Source organism: Suncus etruscus, chromosome 2 (assembly GCF_024139225.1).
Source record: "Suncus etruscus isolate mSunEtr1 chromosome 2, mSunEtr1.pri.cur, whole genome shotgun sequence".
Taxonomy (NCBI): Eukaryota; Metazoa; Chordata; class Mammalia; order Eulipotyphla; family Soricidae; genus Suncus; species Suncus etruscus.
In genome coordinates, this window is record NC_064849.1 from 2,479,359 (window position 1) to 2,501,657 (window position 22,299).

At 47.6% G+C, this 22,299-nt stretch overlaps 1 protein-coding gene across 1 annotated transcript in view; it reads left to right on the forward strand.

The window, feature by feature from the left end:
* Nucleotides 1-22,084, forward strand: part of CCDC62 (coiled-coil domain containing 62) — a 37,217-nt gene extending 15,133 nt beyond the window's left edge. The window contains 13 exon segments of the mRNA XM_049768230.1: nucleotides 3,409-3,434; nucleotides 3,436-3,501; nucleotides 3,913-4,014; nucleotides 4,016-4,029; nucleotides 5,710-5,758; nucleotides 5,760-5,879; nucleotides 6,105-6,278; nucleotides 6,280-6,348; nucleotides 6,351-6,439; nucleotides 14,812-14,968; nucleotides 18,212-18,337; nucleotides 18,424-18,479; nucleotides 22,033-22,084. Coding sequence (XP_049624187.1) covers nucleotides 3,409-3,434; nucleotides 3,436-3,501; nucleotides 3,913-4,014; nucleotides 4,016-4,029; nucleotides 5,710-5,758; nucleotides 5,760-5,879; nucleotides 6,105-6,278; nucleotides 6,280-6,348; nucleotides 6,351-6,439; nucleotides 14,812-14,968; nucleotides 18,212-18,337; nucleotides 18,424-18,479; nucleotides 22,033-22,084 — 1,100 coding nt within the window.
* The last annotated feature ends 215 nt before the right edge of the window (nucleotides 22,085-22,299 follow it).

Consider the following 22,299-nt stretch of genomic DNA (forward strand, 5'->3'; position numbering starts at 1 on the left):
CCCATATGGTTCCCCCAAGCCAGGAGCGATTTCTGAGCGCTATAGCAGGAGTAACCCCTGAGCGCCAAACAGGGGTGTGGCCCAAAACCAAAAAAAAAAAAAAAAAAGAAATATGAGGAAAAAGAGAGATACATTTTCAAGAAAGAACATGGGCTTCTTTCAGAAGGAAAAAAACTTTTATGAAAAATTTTCAGAAGCACACGTCCCTTATTTCAATCTGATTAAAGATTGGGAAAATATTAGGCTGAAGAGATAGCATGGAAGTAGAGCGTTTGTCTTGCATGCAGAAGGATGGTGGTTCGAATCCCGGCATCCCATAGGGCATCCCCATAGTCCATTCCACAGGAGTGGACTGTGATTCGAATCTCGGCATCCCATATGGTCCCCAGTGCCTGCCAGATCTATTTCTGAGGGGAGAGCCAGGAGGAACCCCTGAGCGCTGCCGGGTGTGACCCAAAAACCAAAAAAAACAAAAAAACAAAAAACAAAAAAGACTGGGGAAATATGTATTTATTCCACTATAGGGTCACTGTCTCCATTCTCCCCCAGGTTGACTGACTGCATAGAATTTAGGGAGGAGCATTTTTCACTCCTAGGGTTGATTTTGAACAATCTTTCCATTCACATTTATGTGTTTGAAACTGCTAAAAAAAAACTCGTAGGCTCACAGAGAGTTTATTTATTTTAATTTTTTGATTTTGGGTCCGGCAGCACTTAGTTTCTTTGAGTCACACCCAGTGGCGCTCAGGGTTTACTCCAGGCTCCGGTGCTCAGAAATCACTCCTGGCAGGCATGGGATGCCGAGATTCGAATCACAGTCCATCCTGGATCGGCTGCTTGCAAGGCAAACACCCTACCGCTATGTTATCTCTCCAGCCCCAGCACTCAATTATTTTTGTCTGATTTGGGGAACCATATGAGGGTCCCATGGGATCAAACTCGGTGGCTAAGTACAAGGTAAATGCTCTCCCTGCTGTACTATCTCTCTTCACCAGGGAACTTTTATTACTATACAAGTGCTATGAACAAAGTATTAGAAAGATGGGCCAGAAAGATGAATACAGCAGTTGAGGCACTGGCCTTGCACATTGCTGACCCAGGTTTGATACCCATCACCCCATGTGGTCCTCTGAGCCTGTCAGGAGTGATCCCTGAATACAAAACCAAGAGTTAAGCCCTGAGCATAGCCAGGTGTGCCCCCCACAATTATCCTAGGAGGAATTGTCAGATACTATGTATTTTGTTTGTTGTTTGTTTTTTGGGTCACACTGGCAGCACTCAGGGGTTCCTCTAGCTCTATGCTTAGAAAATAGTTTCCTTGGCAGGCTCAGGGGCCCATATGGGTGCTGGGATTCGAGCCATCGTCCTTCTATATGCAAGGCAAATGCCCTACCCTCCGTGCTATCTCTCTGGTCCCAACTACTATGATTATTTTTTCTACTAACCCCTATTTCCTTTTTTTTTTTTTTTTTTTTGGTTTTTGGGCCACACTGGTGCACTCAGGGGTTACTATCTGGCTCTGCACTCAGAAGTCACGTCCTTGCTTGGGGGGGGTACCATATGGGATGCTGGGAATTGAACTGAAGTCTGTTCTGGGTCAGCCTCATGCAAGGCAGGAGGTGCCTTGCCGCTGTGCTACCACTCTGGCCCTACTTACCTCTTTTTAATCGTATATGCTATTATGGTTTGTTTGGTTTTTTGGTTTTGGTTTTGGTTTTTGGGTCACACTCAGCATTGCTCAGGGATTACTCCTAGGCTTTGAGCTCAGGAAATCGCTCCTGGCCGGCTCTGTGGACCATATGGGGTGCTGGGATTCAAACTCCTGGTCTGTTCTGAATTGGCTGCGTGCGAGGCAAATGCCCTAATGCTGTGCTCTCTCTCCAGCCCCGAGCTATTTTGTTTTTGTTTTTTTTGTTTGTATTTTTTCTTTTTCACCGTCAGCCCTCGTACATGCCTATTTTTGTAATACAGGGAAGGCATGTATTTGGATTCTCACAGTGCAGATGCCTACCAGTTACCTGTGTAATGTGAAAACAGCTATTATGGGGAGTGGCTGGCACAGGGCCTTGTGCTCTGACCTCTGGGCTCTGGCCTCCAGCCTTCAGCGTTTGCACCACAAATCAGGCTAAGAAGGAATGAGTCCAAAGCAATCGAGATTCATTTTAGGCTGTTAACGATCAGAAAGAGGGACATGCCATCAGCATTCCTACTGAAGGCTCTTTCTTGTGCCCTGGGTGACTTGCTCTCAGACTCTGCACATGTAAAAACATATCATTTGACTGCAGTCAGTGCTTTTGTGGTTTGTTTTGGGACTACACCCTTCAGTACTGTAGGGCTACTCCTGGCAATATTCGGGGACCATGAGGTACTAAGGGTTGAACCCTGGCCTCCATCTGTGAAGCCCTGTGCTCAGTCAGTCTCTTTCTTTTTTTTCTTTTTTTCTTTTTTTTTTTTGGTTTTTGGGCCACACCTGGCAGTGCTCAGGGGTTCCTCCTGGCTGTCTGCTCAGAAATAGCTCCTGGCAGGCACGGGGACCATATGGGACACTGGGATTCGAACCAACCACCTTTGGTCCTGGATCGGCTGCTTGCAAGGCAAACACCGCTGTGCTATCTCTCTGGGCCCTCAGTCAGTCTCTTTCTCTTTCTATCTTCCCCCTCCCCTCCCTCTTTCCCTCTCTTCGCTCTCTCCTCCCCCCTTGCTCTCTGGCTTGCTCTCTTGCCCAACTGGGGAGAATGTTTACTCCACTTCAGCATTAGTTACCCAGTGAATGTTTTCCGTGTGATAAGGAGCCCAGATCAAAGCTTTTCCCAGTCAACCATTTTGCAGGCTCCTTTGGGTTTGGGTGCCTGGGAGTGAAGCCAGAGCCTCAGGCAGGCACACAAGGCCTCTGCCCTCCAGTCCAGCTGCTTCTCCGACTTCACTTTGTTCTTTTTTCCCCTTTTTTGGTTTTGGGACCACACCTGGTGACGCTCAGGGGCTAAGTCTGGATATGCACTCAGAAATCACTTCTGGCTTGGGGGACCATATGGGGCACTGTGGGTTCAAACCCAGGTCTGTCCTGGGGCATTCCGAGTGTAAGGCAAAAGCCCTACCGTTGTGCTATTGCTCAGGCCCCCACTTTGTAATTTTAAATTCAGGAGCAGAGGAAGGAAAATGTGAGTTGGGACCAGTGAGTAGCACATAGGGTCAGGTCTTGGCCTTGCATGTGGCCGACTCCAGACCGATTCGTAGTGGCAAGGGTCGCTCCTGAGCATGGACAACAGCCAGGGGTGGCCCCTGAGCACGTGAGGGGTGACCCACCTTGAAAGCAAAACCAGATTTAGCTGAGCAGTCACTTGTTGGGGTTTAAGATCTGTGTTGATATAGGCTAGTGACTTATAGTTGGTGACATTTGTTCCTAAATAGCAGAGAGAGAGAGGAGGAAAGACGAGGCTCCTCGACATCGCCAAGTCGAAGCAAGAACCGGACGACTCTGAGCTGCACAACCTGAGGCAAGGTGTGTCCTTGCGGAAGGTGCTTGGGAACGAAAGGGACCGAATCAGGAAGAGCCTCTGCACCTTGGGCCCTGCCAGCTGCTCTTTAGTGGGTGGTGGATGTGTTTAAGGGACGCAGGCAGACAGGCCAGCCAGAAAGGGGAAGAGAGGCTGAAAGTATTTGAGGGAGCAGGAGATATGAGACAGGTAGGTGGGGTGCTCGCCTTGTGTTTGGTCTGACCTGCGTTTGATCTCTGGCATCCCCGATGGTCAGAGCATCGCCAGGTGTGGGGTGAACCCCCCCATGCACCAGAAAAAGTATTTTGAATATTTCACTACTACCCAGTTTCAGTATTTGAAGGTGCCTGTTTTTGACTTGATGGTAGCTTTACAATACACTTTCTATTGACTTATCAATAACATGTATTGATGGCAGATTTACGTGAAACAACAGAGTGATCTTCAGTTTCTGAATTTTAATGTGGAAAATTCTCAGGAATTGATACAGATTTATGATTCAAAGATGGAGGGATCAAAGGACCCTGGAATCCAGGTAATAGTTTGTTTCAGGTAATTTTATTCCACCATTTGGAATAGTTTTTTATTTTGGAGCCACCACATGGCAATGCTCAAGGCTTACTCCTGCCTCTGCATTCAGGAATTAACTCCTAGTGGTTCTCAGGAGTCCTTAGGAATTGAACCCTAGTCGACGTGTGGTGCAAGGGCAAACAACCCTTCCCCCTGTGCTATCTCTCTGGCCCCTAGAATAAATTTTCCATTTCTTGCTATCGTCAGTACCTACTAATTCTGCCAGCATAGGAGGGAAATAACATATGAGTATGCTAAATGAATAGCATTTTTATTCTATGCAGATCTGATCTTAGAATTTTAAGCACGATCCTATGTTAGCCCCTTGATAAAAGCCAGTCATGAAGTGTTTTGTGTGTCCGTTGTGCGAAGGCTCTGAAGGAGAGCAGAAACTGCAGACATTCACTGTGGAGGGGCGCTGGGGCTTGGGTTGAGAGACGACTCTGCAGAGAGCCTGGACTGCGTGTTCTGATTTTGTGTAGAACATCCTGATTTACCAAACTGTGGATAATTAAAGTCATTTCAGGCATTAAATATTCTTGATACCAATCCCACCACTCAGTGTCCCCAGTTTTCCACTCATCATGCTACCCTGCTCCCTATCAGCACAAACAAATTTACTTCACATTGTTTTATTGTAATACAAAGGCAAATGGGAATTATCAAATGTAATCAGCAAGGGGTCATTTGGAAATGATTGTTCTCTCTCTCCCTGGCTTTACTAAATTCAATGTCCTGAGGATTTCCTGGGCGGTGGCTGATGCTAGTGGAGCCTTCTGGGTTACTGCTGAAGCTCTTTGAGTTGGGGATATTTCTATGGAAACTTTCCCATCAGATTGCCTACGGTAATCTGGGCAGGTAGATTGCCGATAGCAACTGGAGCAACACTACGGTCAACCAGACATGGGGAAGACCAACAAAGGGGTCTCTGTTACAGGACTGAGTCCTTTGTTACAGGGCACATATGTGAAATCATGAACAATCTGTTTTTTGACTTATTAGCTAATATATTAATGACTTGTCAACTAGATTGGGGGGGGGCTGTGTAGGTTGGGGCAGAGGAGATAGTGACTGTGGCCATCAGAAAGATTTCCTGGAGAAGGCTAACTGAAATTGGCTCTGAAGACAGAAGAAAAAAAATTTTGTTTGTTTTTGGGCCACACCCGGTGACGCTCAGGAATTCCCCTGTGCTCTGCGCTCAGAAATCACTCCTGCAGGCTTGGGGGAACCATATGGGATGTCGGGATTCAAACCACCATCTGTCCTGGATCAGCTGCATGCAAGGAAAATGCCCTACTGCTATGCTATCTCTCTCTGCCCAATGAACCTTTTTTTTGGGGGGCGACACTCCGTGGTGCTCAGCGGGTTACTCCTGGCTCTACACTTAATTTGCTCCTGGCTTGAGGCAACCATATGGAAGACCAGGGGATCAAACTGCGGGTCCGTCCTGGGGTCAGCGCGTGTGCAAGGCAAACGCCCTATCATAGGTGCCACCCCTCTGGCCCCAATATTTTTTTTCCCCAATATTCAATTAAGACTAGTGGGGGTTGCATTAAGATTTAGCTCAGCTAGAGGTTTGCAGCAAAATATTTCGAACGACAAACATTCTGCACAGGTTATAACTCTGTTTCTTGTCCTGCCACAGTAGAGACATGTGTTTGTCGGACCTTGAAGCTTTCCACCTAAAAGTCGATTCTTAAGTGAGCGGAGAGAAATCAGAAGTCGGCTGGTTAAGGATCAGAAATTTGGGAGAGCATGTTGGCCCAGCCACCTCGGCCCGACCTGAACCCTTGTGAAGTCTGCCGAGAGAAGAAGGTGGCAGGTTGATAGCACTTTCGGGGGGTCAGAGCGCAGCCCCCGTCTCATCTCTGTTCACGAGAGACTCGGAGAAGCCCAAGCCTTGTACTCTGGGGAGGAAAAGTCCAGGACGAACCCAGAAACAAAAGCACCTTGTGCACGAGCCAAGCCTTGTCCCTCCACGGTCCCCGGCCAGGGCCATAGCCTGATTGACCAGGGCCCGTGGGGCGCCTTCGCTGATAGGGCAGCAACTGGCACGACGTCAGTGTCTACCTGGGTCTGGCCGACTGCTCAGCCAAGCACGCCGAGAAGCTGGGCATCGAGGGCGGCGACGCTGGGGGCCAAGGTGGGGGCCACCTGCTGCAGGAAAACAGACGCCTCCCAGGGGAGAGGGACGCTTGTACTGCCCGGTGCTGGCCACCCGAGGAACTTCGTGGTCGAAGCCCCCGGCCACATGTCGGATGTGGAGTGGTATGAGCATCTTCAGGCCCTCCGAACACGCAGAGAATCGTCCGCCACAAGACGGGGTGTACTTGTTTCTGGAAGTGCCATTGGAACAGAGCACACCCCTTCCCAAGGTGAGTCCGTCTGGTCTGGTCAGCACCTCTTGGGGGGGGCGGGGCCCGCGCCTGCCTGTAGAGAGCTTTTTTGGCCTCTGGGTGCTTTTGTTTTTGGTTTTGGTTTGGGGACACACTCAGCGGTGTTCGGAGGTTACTCCTGGTTCTGTGCTCCAGAATCATTTCTGGTGTTGCACAGGAGCCCAGCTGGGTGCCAGTGACGGAACCCAGGGTTAGCCACATGCCAGGCTAACACCCTCACTGCTGTCCTGTCACCCCAGCTATTTTTTTCCAAGGACTTTTTGTTTTGTTTTTTTTTGGGGGGGGAGGCCACACCCAGCAGTGCTCAGGGGTCACTCCTGGCTGTCTGCTCAGAAATAGCTCCTGGCAGGCACAGGGGACCATATGGGACACCGGGATTTGAACCAACCACCTTTTTGGTCCTGGATCGGCTGCTTGCAAGGCAAAAGCTGCTGTGCTATCTCTCTGGGCCCAAGACTTTTTTTTTTTTAATTATCTTTATTAAACACCGTGATTACAAATATAATTGTAGTTTGTATGATTACAGTCCATGTAAAGAACACCCCCCCCTTCACCAGTGCAGGACTCCCACCACCAATTTCCCAGATCTACCTACTCCCCACCCCACCCACACCTGTACTCGAGACAGGCTTTCTTTTCCCTCATTCATTCACATTGTTATGATAGTTTTCAGTGTAGTTATTTCTCTAACTGCACTTATCACTCTATGTGGTGAGCTTCATGTCATGAGCTGCACCTACATGGGAAGATGGGGAGAAGTAAGGGTTGGGACTGAGGCAGTAAAAGATTAGAAATGAGCTTTGTGGGCCCGGAGAGATAGCACAGCAGCGTTTGCCTTGTCAAGCAGCCGATCCAGGACCAAAGTGGTTGGTTCGAATCCCGGTGTCCCGTATGGTCCCCCATGCCTGCCAGGAGCTATTTCTGAGCAGGACAGCCAGGAGTAACCCCTGAGCACCGCTGGTGTGGCCCAAAAACCAAAAAAAAAAAAAAAAAAAAAAAAAAAAAAAAGAAATGAGCTTGTAGGGCAGTATCAAGGTCACATACAAGATGGATATTATGGATATATAGAATATATTGCATACAATACTATCAATAGGAAAACAAGGAGAAAAAATGTTCACTGACTGTCCCAACATAAACCCATGCTAGATCAGCCCGCCCTCCTCCCAGAGCGCGTTCCCATTAGTGTAGGGGAGAGATAGGAGGAAACCTGTTGAACCCCTATAGAGTCCACCTAGAACCACGCCTAGGGAAAGACTGAAGTCCAGGGGAGAAAAAACCCTATACCTGGCAAGAGCTGGTCTCCAGAATCAAGGAGGAAACCGGAAGCCAGATGTCTGCCCGCCCTCCTCCCCGATGCACCTCCCCCCTGAGTACGGAGGGAGGGGGGAACCTGAGGACCACTAAGATGTCCACCTGAACACCACTTCTGGCCATCTGAGCTGGCACCCAGGGAAGGCCTGGATGTCAGGGGAAAAAGACAAGGACAGCTGGGGGCCTGCCAAGCCTCCCAGCACTCCCCAGGCCTATACCCTAGCTATTTTAAAATAAAGCAAGATTAAAAAAAAATATTTGTGTTTAAACGAGCTGTAAAAGTTACTGGCTTTTGTTTTGTTTTTTTAAGTTTGATTTCTTTACATTTTTTTTGGAGGGGGGCACACCCAGTGACGATCAGAGGTTTACTCCTGGTTATGCACTCAGAAATTGTCTGGCTCTGCAGGAAATCCCCTGCTGCAGGACATATGGTTACGTCAGGAGGATCAACCATGGTTATATCCTAGGCTAGCACTGGCAAGGCGATGCCTTACCACTCCGTGCCACCGCTCTTGCCCTGGTTTCTTTACTTTTATAAAATTATTTATTTTGTATTTTGGGGGGCCATACTTGGTGATGTTCAGGGTTTATTCCTGGCTCCGCACTTAGGATTCATCCCATATAGTCTTCTGATGCTAAAATCACATGCGAGAAAAGCACCCTTCCACTGTACTATTTCTTCCAGCCCCAGTTACTGGTGTTTTTTTTTTTGTTTTGTTTTGTTTTTTTTTTTTTGTTAATAGAATATACTGCATTATTCTGGCCTGTTTTATTGTCAGATTTACTGAATCTTGTGGCTGAGTGTTTCCTATAATTATGCCTGCTATTTTTAACTAAAACCTAGCTCTTCAATCTAAATCACAGAAAGGACAAGTTTTCTATATTGAGAGACTGTTGTAATCATATGGACTTTCATAGGATTTTATGATGAAAATTTCTTTCTGGTGTTTGCATTATAGGGGGGCTGTTGTTTTTGGACCACACCTGGTGCTGCTCCAGGTACTCTCTGTGGTGACGGGGGTGAAGCATGGTCAGCTGCATGCAAGGCGAGTGCTTCTGTGTCCTACCTCTTGGCCCTTTTATCTGCTTGGTCATCTTAAAACCATACAGAAGTTAACTCTAAAAAATATGTTGTTCTTTGTTTTTGGAGTGATTGTCACACCCGGCAGGGCTCAAGAGTTACTCCTGGCTCTTTGCTGAGAAATCACTCCTGGTAGGCTTGGGGACCATCTGAGATGCCAGGAATTTGAAACCAGGGTCAGCCACAATGCAAGGGCAAATGTCCTGCAAACTGTTCTATCACTCCAGCCCAAAAAATATGTTTTAAATGGCTTGTAATGTTAAACATCAACTGTTCCTCTAGGGGCCTGCGTTGTTTTTGTTTTGGGGCCATGCCCAGAGTTGCTGGGAGCTACCCCTGGCTGAGTGCTCAGTGATTGCCTTCAGGGGACCGTGTAGTGCAGGAATCAGGAAGCAAGGCAAAGACCTTCACTCCTGGACTAGTTCTCTGATCCCAGTTTTGCTTTCTAAAGATTTTTAAGAAAATGGCTTCTTTGAGGAGGCATGAATGCCTATTCTGGGATACTGAAGAACTTGCCCTTTTTTTTTTTTTTTTTTTTTTTTTTGGTTTTAGTGTTTTTTGGGCCACACCGCCAGTGTGTGTTACTCCTGGCTCTACGCTCAGAAATCCGCCAGGGGGTTACTCCTGGCTCTACGCTCAGAAATCACTCCTGGCAGGTCAGGGGACTTTATGGGGATTCCAGGATTTGAACCACTGACCTTTTGCATGCAAGGCAAATGATTTACCCTCCATACTATCTCTCTGGCCCCTGAAGAACATGCTTTTAATCTTACTGGTATTTTTTGGTTTGTTTTTTGGGCCACACCCAGCAGTACACTCAGGACTCATCTTTCTTTTTATTTTTATTTATTTTTTATTTTTATTGTGACCAAAGTGCATTACAAATCTTTTCACTGCATCATTTATGGTACATAGAGACAATGAATGAGGGGCATTCCCACCACCAGTGCTGTCCTCCCCTCCGCCCCTTTCCCAGTATGCATTCCATATCTCCCTCTTTACCCCCCCAGAATGCTAGTGCAACTGGTCTCCACTTTTTTTTTCTTTTTTTTTTTTAATTTTTTATTTTTAATTATGAGAACAAAGAATGCAAAGAAAGCGGACAAGTAAAGTTACAGTGGAAGGACAATCACCCATAAACAGAATTCCTCAGTATCCCTATAGCTAATATCTTAACTTTGAACTTTTAGCCAAAGAACATTAAGAAAAATAAAACAGAACCTATGTACAATTGCTTTGTCCTCCAAGTCCCAGATTGTAGTACATAATATTTCTTTTTTTTCTTTCTTTCTTTTTTTTTTTTTTGTTTTTTGGGCCACACCCTGCAGTGCTCAGGGGTTTTCCTCCTGGGCTGTCTGCTCAGAAATAGCTCCTGGCAGGCACGGGGGACCATATGGACACCGGGATTCGAACCAACCACCTTTGGTCCTGGATCGGCTGCTTGCAAGTGCAAACACCGCTGGTGCTAGCTCTCCGGGCCCTCTTTTTTTTTTCTTTTATTTTTTTTATTTTTAATTATGAGAACAATGATGCAAAGAGGGACAAGGTAAAGTTACAGTGAAAGAACAATCGCCATAAACAGAGTTCTCAGAAGAAATCCCCTTGCTGACACTTAAATATTGAACTTACAGTTATATATTCATGCACATACATATTAGTTTAAGTTAACATCAAAAGTTTAAGAGGTTTTTTTTAAGGGGTTAGTCAAAAGGACACAGTAAAAAACGGTGTTAGAGTGGCAAATATTGTTTGCATAGGCCCACCAAAATATGGGGGTCATAGAAAGGAATAACCTGGTCTAATACAAGGGAGACCACTACCCCTGAAGTTTCCTGGCATAAGACCAACTCTAGGCTCCAGGCAAACTAGTTTATTCAATCCAAGTCATTGATCTGTAGTGCCAATACAGTTTTATTTTTCACGCAGTTCCTATTGTTGGCATCAGGTTTCTGTATTAAAGATCCTGGAATCTGCACATCCTACATTGAAGTCAGGCTGGTGGAGTATCCTCTAGTTTCACTTCACAATTAAGGGGCAATACAGCAAGCCTGTCGCATGAAGCAGGTCATTGTTCTTGTTAAGTCTTCTCAGTGTTAAGAGAAGTCTCTTTTGAGTAGATCGATGTCAGAACAGCTGTAGGGTCTTCCCTGGTAGAGGAATGCCTCAGGTGATGTTATAGATAACCTTGATGTTTTGTAGGATGTCTTTCTCTAGATTCAGGGTATGAATGGAGAATGCCATTCTTTCTGAGGCCTGTGCCAGGTCTTTATGTCAATGTTCAGGTGTAAGGTCCCATTGCACTAACAAGATTTGTGTGTTCCCATCTCTTTATATAGGAACTTATGGTATGTATAGTATTTTCCCCGTTTTAGTGTGTCTAAAGCAAACAAGAAATAAAGCCACGTGCGTTATCAGAGTATATGGGGGCGTAAGAAACACGTCCAACAATACCCATGACTTGGTTCAAACATAAGCATTAAACTGAGGGATCTTTCACACCAAATTCCTATTGAGCAGTTCACAAAGAGAAGATAAAAAAAATGGGGGGGGGGATCGTCACTGTATAAGAAGATATTCCAGCAAAGTTATAGCCATCAAAGAAAACACCCATAAAATGTTGAAAAGACATGTCTCCTTTTTATGCCTTTAGAATAGTTGGGTGGGTGTTAACTCCAGGGCACCACTTTGGTCTGTGGACTTAGGACTCTACAGTACTTAAGTTAGAAAGGGTAAATGAGGAGTTAATGATGATAGGGGTTAAGGAAGTTAACAGAAATATGATCTTTTGTATGGGGTATGCAAAAGGGCAGAGTACAAAATGGACATTCTGCATACATGAAAACATAATTCAATGATAGTGAGTACTATTAATGTATATTGTGCGCACGGGGGGCAATAGCCCCCCCCCCCCGCGCGATTTTGAAAATATAGACTGGAAAGAGATCTCCAGTGACTTCAAGAAGCTGGTGAGGCCAGAAGTTCAGAGCCCACCTAGACCCCTCCCTAAGGAGCTGAATGGATAATGGGGGAAGGCCTAGGGTATCTTCAAGCTCCACCAAGGGGCCCAACTCACTGGCTTGCCAGGCATGTGGCCCGGGGAAGCCCTGGAGATCTGGAGCAAGGCGGTAGAGGGGGTGCTGGGGTTTCCCAAGGTCCAGCACCCCCGTGGGCCTGGTTAAGAAGGCCTCCAGCATGGCGGGGGGCCTGCCAAACCCATACTGCTAGACTCCCGGTTCCCAGGAAGGAGAGAGATCCTTCAAGAAGCTGGGGAGGCCAGAAGTTCAGAGCCCCACCCAGACCCTCCCTAAGGAGCTGAATGGATAATGGGTGGAAAGCCTAGGGTACCTTCTGTAGAATTAAATAATTAACGATGGATCTGGATGGAGGTGGATGGATAGAGGGATTTTTCCCCTGCCATCCCAAGCCACATGGCTCCGCAACCCCCATCCAGCTGGAGGGTCCCAGGTTTAGGTGAACGGCGGAATCACTCATCAGAGACAGGCATCAGGAAGCATCAACTTTATTAATACCCTATCCATCACATGTGTGGCCTCTATCATAACCTTTTAAGCACAGCCATTCTTAGCTAGCCTTGCATCTCAACTGCTTTTCAGCCATCTTCCCTTTGACCTCCATGCTGGCCAAAGACCAAAAGGCCAAAAAGGGCAGGGCCCTAATCTTCTGGGTCAAAGGCCTTATCTACCTTTTCCAAGACCCCTCCCAGGAATGGGTGGAGTCTTGCAGGTAAGGTCAAGTTACCTAGGGAGAAAGGGTAGGGGCTGAGGCTTCATCAATGTTGCATTAAATAATTAACGATGGTGGTGGATAGTTAAGGATGGAGGTGGATGGTTTTTCTCTGCCATTCCAGGCCACGTGGGCTCCAAAATCTCCCATTCAGCTGGCGGTCCCAGGTTTAGGTGAACGGCAGAATCAGACTCATCCAGAGACAGGCATCAGAAAGCATCAGCTTTATTCATGCCCTATCCACCACATGTGTGGCTTATATCATAACCTTTTAAGCATTTGCTATTCTTAGCTAGCCCTGCATCTTAACTCCTTTCAGCCATCTTCCCTTTGACCTCCATGCTGGCCAAAGACCAAAAGGGCAGAGAGAAGCTAATCCCCTGGGTCAAAGGCCTTATCTACCTTTCCAAGACCCCTCCCAGGAATGAGTGGGGTCTTGCAGGTAAGGGTCAAGTTACCTAGGGAGAAAGGAGGGATGAGGCTTCATCTCCCCCTTCTCTGAAATATAAAAGAACCTTTTGTAATCCTGACTCCACCTTTAGCCAAAGGTGGGTAATCATGCAACAACATAATAAAGTGGGAGGGGTCGGTTCTTTTGGTCTTTGGCCAGCATGGAGGTCAAAAGGAAGATGGCTGAAAGGAGTTAAGGATGCAGGGCTAGCTAAGAATGGCTGAATGCTTATAAGGTGGATAGGGCATGAATAAAGCCTGATGCTTCCTGATGCCTGTCTCTGGATGAGTCTGGGAACCGCCAGCTGTATGGGGATTGAGGAGCCATGTGGCTGGGGGTGGCAGAGAAAAATCTCTCCATCCATTCACCTCCATCCAGACCATTGTTAATTATTTAAGGCTACACCTTCAAGCTCCACCAAGGGGCCCAACTCACCGGCTTGCCCAGGTATGTGGCCCGGGGAAGCCTGGAGATCTGGAGCAGGCGGTAGAGAGGGTGCTGGGGTTACCCAAGTCCCGCACACACACACCACACACACACACACACACACAACACACACACACACACACACACACCACCCCGGCCTGGTTAAGAAGGCTCCGGCATGGCGGGGGCCTGCCGAATTCCCCAGGACTCACTCCTGATGGGGGACCATATGGGATGCTGGAGCTCGAGCCCTGTCTGCTGTGTGCAAGGCAAGTGCCCTCACCTGTTATCCTGTCACTCCAGCACCAATAGATTAAAAACTTTTATTTTTTGTTTTTGGGTCACACCTCGCAGCACTCAGGGGGTTACTCCTGGCTCTATGCTCAGAAATCACTCCTGGCAGGCTCAGGGGACCATATGGGATGCTGAGATTTGAACCACCGACCTTCTGCACACAAGGCAAACACCTTACCCTCCATGCTATCTCTCCAGCTCAGATTAAAAACTTTTATCGTAATTGAGATAATAGGGGTAACAATGATGTTACTGTTAATGATTTTTGTTTTGGGGAGTCTTGGACCACACAGGGATCTTTCCTAGTGGTGCTCAGAAGAGGATATGTGGTCCCGAGGCTAGAAAACAGGGTTGACTATACATAAGGCAAGCACTTGACCCCAGTACTTGTCTCTCTGGCCCTACTTTATGGTTCTCATGTACAGAGTTACTGCCCCAGAACAAAGTCTGGTTTTAGAGAGAAATATATGTGTGATTTACATATAGTTAAATGTTTTCAACAAATATAAATGTATTTAAATATGTACATTTACATATATTTGTAAATGTAACTCATATGTAAATGTAGCTCATACAAATATCTGTAAATATAGTTCACATGTAGGAGGTCTTCAATTCCACTTAAAAAAACAAAGTCGGGTGCTAACCCTGGAGTTACCCACAATCCTATTGAGGCATGAGACCCTTCTTCAGAGCATCAGCCCAGGTGCTTCTTTTTTGTGTGTGTGGTTTTGGGTCACACCCGGCAGTGCTCAGGGGTTACTCCTGGCTCCATACTCAGAAATTGCTCCTGCAGGCACGGGGGACCATATGGGATGCCGGGATTCGAACTGATTGACCTCCTTGCATGAAAGGCAAACACCTTACCTCCATGCTATCTCTCCGGCCCCTGCCCAGGTACTTCTTCAGGCATGAATTTCCTTTATGTTTTGGTCTTTGGCCCTCCCCTGGACAAAGCTATGTTCCCTTCACAGTGTGTGTCGCATCTTGGGGGTCCATCAGTTCCCCCAAGGAAAGTCCTGTCTGTATTTCCCTTCACAGTGACCTCGCTGCTCAGCAGTCCCATTTTCTGGGCTCTTCAGAGTCTGCCTCAAGACTCTGTGACGAGAAGGTGATGGAGACAGAATCCTCTCCCGAGAAGAATCACTCACCAAGGCTTCTGTCAGCCAGCCAGGACACGGCGATCCCCAGTGGAAAGGTCTGTGGGCACCCATTGGCAGAACCGTGGCTCATACACATGCAGTTTCCTGCAGGTTTCTCTTGGGCACTGCAACAGTAGGCTTGGTTTGGGCCATTCTTTAGCATTTTCAAAAGGTAAGGAACCCAAGAGATAGTTCAGGGACTAAGACATTCACCTTGCACATGGCCAGACCTGGTTCCATCCTGGGAACTGCATATGTTTCTCCCGAACATCATCAGGAGTGCTCCCTGGCTAAGTGCATCCACTTCCAATAAAAATATAAAAAACATTTATCTGGGTTGGGGTGCATGGGCCACACATGGTGGTGCTCAGGGTTACTCCTAGGTCTGCACTCCTAGGTCTGGCAGGCCTGGGGGGGACCATATGGGATGCCGGGATACAACCTGGTTCAGCCACCTACAAGGCAAATGCCCTCCCCACTGTATTATGACTCAGGCCCCATAAAAACATTTTTTTTAAGAAAATCATAGAACTGGGGCCAAAGTGGGGACAGTATCTAGCTTGCATTCGTCCGACCCAGGTTTGATCCCTGGCATTCCATAGGGTCCCCTGAGCCTGCCGGGAGTTATTTCTGAGTGCAGAACCAGCAACAACCCCTGAGCACCACTGGGAGTATCCCAAAAACTAAAAAAAATTACAGAACTTTGAGGTGCTGATATTGCTGTTGTGTGCCACCATTGACTCATGATCAGCTGTGGCTTAATTAGTAAAAATTGCAGCACTTGTATCACCTGTTAAAATAGTTCAAGAATAGGAGGCTGGAGTGATAGCACAGTGGGGTAGGCGTTTGCCTTGCACATGGCTGACCTGGGACCAACCCATTCGATTCCCAGCATCCCATACTGAGCACAGAGCCAGGAGGAACCCCTGAGCACTGCCGGGTGTGGCCCCAAAACCACAGACAGACAAAAAACAAAATAGTTCAAGAATAATTGTTCTAGGACCGGTGAGATAGTCTATCAGGCAGGCTACTTGCCTTGTACACTGCTAAACTGGGTTTGATCCCCAGCACTCGATATGGGCCCCCAAGCCTGCCAAGGAGTGATTCCTAAGGGCACAGTGGGAGTAAGCCCAGAATACTGTCAGATATGATTCCAAAACAAAAAAGAGATGCGCAACCCTGACTCAGGCCCCTCTTTCCGCCGAGGTCCCCAGTGCCTCCTCCGGGCAGGAACAGTTTCTAGGAGCTGGTCATGTGCCCCAGCTTCCTTCCTGACTCAAACACATCCTGGAGCTTTGCTTGCCAGTATACACTCACCTTCATGACATAAGGGAAGTCATGTTTCTTTCATGTCGAAAGCACTGAGAGTCACCAGGATCCCAGGAGTTGGAAGGTTCCTCCCTCTGGCGAGGTTGGTGTGAGTCACCAGGATCCTGGAGTTGGAATGTTCCTCCCACTGGTGGGGAAGTTTGTGTGGCACAAACCGGCATCTTCCAGTGTTTCTACTTGGAACTCTGTTCTTCCATTTTTTTTTCTTTTTAGCTTGTCATTATTTGGAGCTTGGGGACACAGCTGGCAGTGCTCAGGAGTCAGGAGGGAGGAGTGGGGAACAGGGGAGCCCTTGAGGGCTGTGGACCTGCATTCCAGCCCCACCTGAAACTGGCTTGGAATGCAGTTTCTCAGACCCTCCCAGGCGGCCTGAGTCAGGATCTCTGACCTGTCCCCAGGAATCTGTCTTCCCAGCCTCTGGGTGATTCTGTATACACGGCAAGTGAGGGCCCAGCTGAGGAGAACAGAGATTCTGGGGAAAAGGATCTGCACGGTTTCACCTCTGGATAACCCGGCCCAGTCAGAGGTGGTCAGTCACAGCACTTTCTTCTCTGCATTTTGTGTTATTAGGCAGTCAAAGTTTCTGTTTCTTTCTTTTTGTTTGTTTTTCAGGCCACACCCATTTGATGCTCAGGGGTTACTCCTGGCTAAGCACTCAGAAATTGCCCCTGGCTTGGGGGGACCCTATGAGACGCCGGGGGATCGAACCGAGATCCTTCCTTGGCTAGCGCTTGCAAGGCAGACACCTTACCTCTAGCGCCACCTCACCAAACCCAAAGTTTCTGTTTCATTTTTTTTTTTTTGGTTTTTGGGCCACACCCATTTGACGCTCAGGGGTTACTCCTGGCTATATGCTCAGAAATCGCCCCTGGCTTGGGGGGACCATATGGGACGCCGGGGGGATCGAACTGCGGTCCGTCCTACGCTAGCGCTTGCAAGGCAAACACCTTACCTCTAGCGCCACCTCGCCGGCCCCAAAGTTTTCTGTTTCTTAATTCATAATTCAGCCTTAAGGCTTTAACATTCCAAGTAGTTGATCTGTAGGTTTTTCTTTTTTTATTTTTGGTGGGAGGAGTTATACACACCCAGCCATGTTCAAGGGTTATTCCTGGCTCTGTGCTCAGGGATCACTCCTGGCAGTGCTTGGATGATCATATGGCATACTGGGACTCAAACCTGGGTCGGCCTGTGTGCAAGACAGGGCAAGGGGGAGCACTGTCCCAGTGGTTAATTTTGTAAACAAAGGTTGCTTCTTAGTGCTCGGGCTCCTCAGTGCACCTGGCCTGGCCTAGAAGTGTTTGGAGGCTGCTGGGATCTCACCACAGTGCTGCAGGACCCGCCAATGCCAGGAATCAAACCTGGGAGTCTGGTATTACCCTTGGAGCTATTTCTCTGGCCCCTGCTCTGTGTATGTGTGTGTGTGGGGGGGGGGGTTTGATTTGGTGTGTGTGTGTGTGTGTGTGTGTGTGTGTGTGGTTTGGTTTGGGGGCTATACTCAGCAAGGCTTAATGCTCAGTAGCTTGGGAGTTGCTACCAACAGTGCTCAGGATATCCATATGGTTCCAAGTATTGATCCCATGCACGCAGCCCATCGGACTCTCTCCCTGACCACCATATCTATTATTAATTAGTGTTGACATACACAAAATGAAGTCTATAACCAGCATCTTTCAAATCATTTCTGAGGCTTTAGTTCTAAAATATTTTGACACGCTGATTATACAAAGTCCATTTAAGAGCCAGAGAATGCCAAGGACTCTTATCCCATGGATGTTAGAACTGAATTCTGAATTCGGGGAGTCAGATGTGGTTACGTTAGTATTTCATGTCCTGCTTTTGCTCACAGTTCCAAAAGCCGCAGGACTCTGCTGCTGGGTAGTTCCTGGTGGCAGTGCTTGTATCCCTGCACTTGTATCTGGAGTGCTGACATGCGTCCTGGTGCTGGAACCTTCCCTGTGTTTCTCTTCCAGGATGACTTTTCTCCCACAAGTAAGCTCCATTGCCTGCTGGCGAAGTCTCGGCAGATGGTCTCAGACCTGGAACTTAGCACCCTGCTCCCCATCAGCTCCGAGCACCTCGACAGCAGTGCCCAGAACGTGCGTGCAAGTACCCACCCAACCCGCTGCAGTGGGCTGGGCTCCCCAACACCCAGGAGGCATCAGCATGTACCCCTTCCTCACAGAAGAGCACTGCAGAGAAGTGCCCCGGAGTGAGCTCCTTGTCCTTAGCCCCAGAACCGTGGGAGACAGACGGGTTTTCTGGGCACTCTGCCCTCCTTCCTACTGGAACAAAGGTGCTTTGCTGGTTTCTGTTACTAGAATATGTAACGCTGGTTCCACGTTTTCCCTCAGTGATGAGATTCTAGTTGTGGTCCGGCCGGTAAGCAAGAGTCACCCTCACTGGTCAAGCCATGGTCAAGCCACAGTGAAGTTACCTGCCTTTTCCAGGCCTTTCTTTCTAGCTCTGATGTTCTCTTGGGGGTTCCAGGATGGCTCAGTGGGGGAGCTTGCAGCCCCCTGTAGAGATTAGGGTCTGGTCCCCGGCCTGCCGACATCCCACTGATGGTCCTAGGGAGCCGTTGGTCAGATTCGGGTCTTAAGCACAACACAGCCAAGGGGGGAGTGTCAGGCCAAGGAGAGGGAGGGCTCACGGGCTGATAGGAAGTTTCATATGCCTGAGCTGGAATTCAGTTCCCTGAAGTAGCTTCCAATACCACAGAGTAACCCAAAAGCAAAAAATATATCCACATCTCCAGAAGAACTGAGCTTACTGTAGCAAGATAGGGGACTCTAGGGGTTCGGGGGGAGACTGAGGCAGTATGGAAGGAAGGTATCTTTGAAGGTGGTGAGATTAGGGGGTTGTATAATGGAGCCCTATCATGAACCATATCGTAAATCCTGGTATTTGAATAGAAAGTAGAAAACATACATATGTGAAAGGGAAAATAGGGGTCCCATATGGTCCCTTGAGCGCTGTCAAGAGGAATTTCTGAGTGCAGAAACAGGAGTCACCCCTGCGCACTGCCAGGTGTGGCCTCAAACCAGAATAACCTTGGGCCCGAAGAGATAGCACTGCGGCGTTTGCCTTGCAAGCAGCCCATCCAGGACCAAAGGTGGTTGGTTCGAATCCTGGTGTCCCATATGGTCCCCCTGTGCCTGCCAGGAGCTATTTCTGAGCAGGACAGCCAGGAGTAACTCCTGAGCACCGCTGGGTATAACCCAAAAAAAAAAACCAAACAAACAAACAAAAAAGACCTTAGACCTTAAGGTGAATAGGGAGGCAGTGTGGGTAGATGCTGCTGTCTGGAGGAACCAGAATAATGTCAGGGGTGCAGCTGAGGGAAGACACGCGGTCCCCACCCCAAAACCTGCAAAGAATGATGCTGAAGACATGAGGTTGGCCTGCGCTTCTCTGGGCACCATTCTCCTCTCTTGGTCTCTCTTTTTTCCACTTAAAAAAATATTTTATTTTGGGCTTTACACTCAGCCTATCCAGAATGGATGGTGGTTCTAATCCCGGCATCCCATATGGTCCTCCATTGCCTGCCAGGAGCAATTTCTGAGCACAGAGCCAGGAGTGACCCCTGAGTACCAAAGGAAGTGACCCAAAAACAAAGAAACAAAAAAAGATTTTATTTTGGGGACCTATAACCCAAGTGCTTAGGGACTATTCCTGGCTGTCTTAGGAGTCACTCCTGGTGGTGTTCAGAGGAACTATATGAGGTACTGGGGGATCAGATTGGGGTTTGCACATACAAGACACATGTCTCCAGTCTGTTCACTCTCTTAAGACTCTGGGGTTTTTTTTTTTTGGGGGGGGAGGGGGATTTACTCCTGGCTTTGCATTCAGAAGTCACTCCTGGCAAGCTTAGGGAACCATATAGGATGCCAATTCGAACCAGGATCTGTCCTGTGTTGGCCACGTGCAAGGTAAACGCCTTACCACTGTGCTATCCCTCTGGCCCTTAAGGCTCTATTAATAGCCCTGCAGGCTCTGTTAAGGCTGCCCAGACTTTGGTTGGGCCTTTAGCTGAGTGAGGCAGATAGCACTCCAACTCTGCCTAGAGTTAGGAACCCCGACCCTGCCCGTCCCAAAACCTGCAGTTTTGTTGGATGGGTTGTGGGCGCCGAATGAAATCCCGGTATTTCATTAGTTTTTTTTTTTGGTTTGGTTTGGTTTTTGGGCCACACCTGGCAGTGCTTCAGGGGTTACTCCTGGCTGTCTGCTCAGAAATAGCTCCTGGCAGGCACGGGGGACCATATGGGACACCAGGATTGGAACCAACCACCTTTGGTCCTGGATCGGCTGCTTGCAAGGCAAACGCCGCTGTGCTATCTCTCCCGGCCCTTCATTAGTTTTTTTTTTTATTCATTCCCATAGATCCTTCTGTGTTTTTTTTTTGTTTGTTTTGTTTTGTTTGTTTTGGATTTGGGCCCACACATATTGTGCTCAAGGTGGACTCCTGGCTCTGCTGAAGGATCACTCCTGGTGGGACTCAGTGGCTCTGGGACGCCAAGGGATCAAATCCAGGTCAGCCTTGTCCAAGGCCTTACCCTGGACTATCTCTCCAGGGCCCCTCCTAGATCTTAGAAAGGCATTTCTGAGGTATCTGGACATTTCTTCAGTATTTAGCTTTTCTTAAATGGCGACTTAAGTTAGAATGTGAGGATTGTTTTGTAGGACATGGATGTCTTAGAAGAGTCAGCTCAGGAAAATCCCCTTCTGTGTCACTGAAGAAAACAGGCATCAGCTCAAGATGCATCGTAGTCCTGGGTAAGGTCACCTCTGCTTATCTCCCCTTCTATCTCCGTTGATATTTAATAAGTAACCTGGGAACATTGATAACGCAGAGGTCAAGTCCGTGCACTCGTTGGACCTGTCTCTTTGGCCTTTCTCTTTGGCCTGCTTTTACATGACTCCTAATGTGAGTTGGGAAGAAATGCAGAGCCAGAAATTCTACTGCTTAATACTGAAAAATCTTAAACCCAAGTAAGGGAACATGTGGACAGAGCTTCCAAAACCACAGAGTCAAACATGACCGTTTCAAGCCATTTTTACTGGAATGCTTGACTGCAAAGAAGAATTTTTCTTTTTTTTTTAATTTTTTATTTAAACAACTTTATTACATACATGATTGTGTTTGGGTTTCAGTCATGTAAAGAACACCACCCATCACCAGTGCAACATTCCCATCACCAATGTCCCAAATCTCCCTCCTCCCCACCCAACCCCACCTGTACTCTAGATAGGCTTTCTATTTCCCTCGTACATTCTCTTATTAGGATAGTTCAAAACGTAGTTATTTATCTAACTAAACTCATCCCTGTTTGTGGTGAGCTTCATGAAGTGAGCTGTAACTTCCAGCTCTTTTCTCTTTTGTGTCTGAAAATTATTATTGCAAGAATGTCTTTCATTTTTCTTAAAACCCATAGATGAGTGAGACCATTCTGCGTCTTTCTCTCTCTCTCTCTGACTTATTTCACTCAGCATAATAGATTCCATGTACATCATGTATAGGAAAATTTCATGACTTCACCTCTCCTGACAGCTGCGTAATATTCCATTGTGTATATGTACCAGTTTCTTTAGCCATTCATCTATTGAAGGGTATCTTGGCTGTTTCAGAGTCTTGCTATGGTAAATAGTGCTGCAATAAATATAGGTGTAAGGAAGGGATTTGAAACATCTATCCTTTGGGCACTTCCTGCCTGGGTTATTTCTCTTGAACCTGCATTTTCCAGGCAGTTTCTTCAGACAGGTTGAGGGGGACAATGGCCTCACCTGTTTACAGTCAAGCCAAGGAGCCTTTTCCAGATGCCATCGAAGTGGCACCATCAGCCTGAGAGCCAGGGTGTCTCCCACTCTCCACCTCGCTGCCTCTTTTCCTTTGCTGAGGAGTTTTTTCTATTTTTTTTTCTTTGCATTTGGGTCACACCTGGCAGCACTCAGGGGTTACTCCTGACTCTATGTTTAGAAATAGCTCCTGGCAGGCTCAGGGGACCATATGGAATGGTGGGTATTCGAACCACCAACCTTGTACATGCAAGGCAAAAATGCC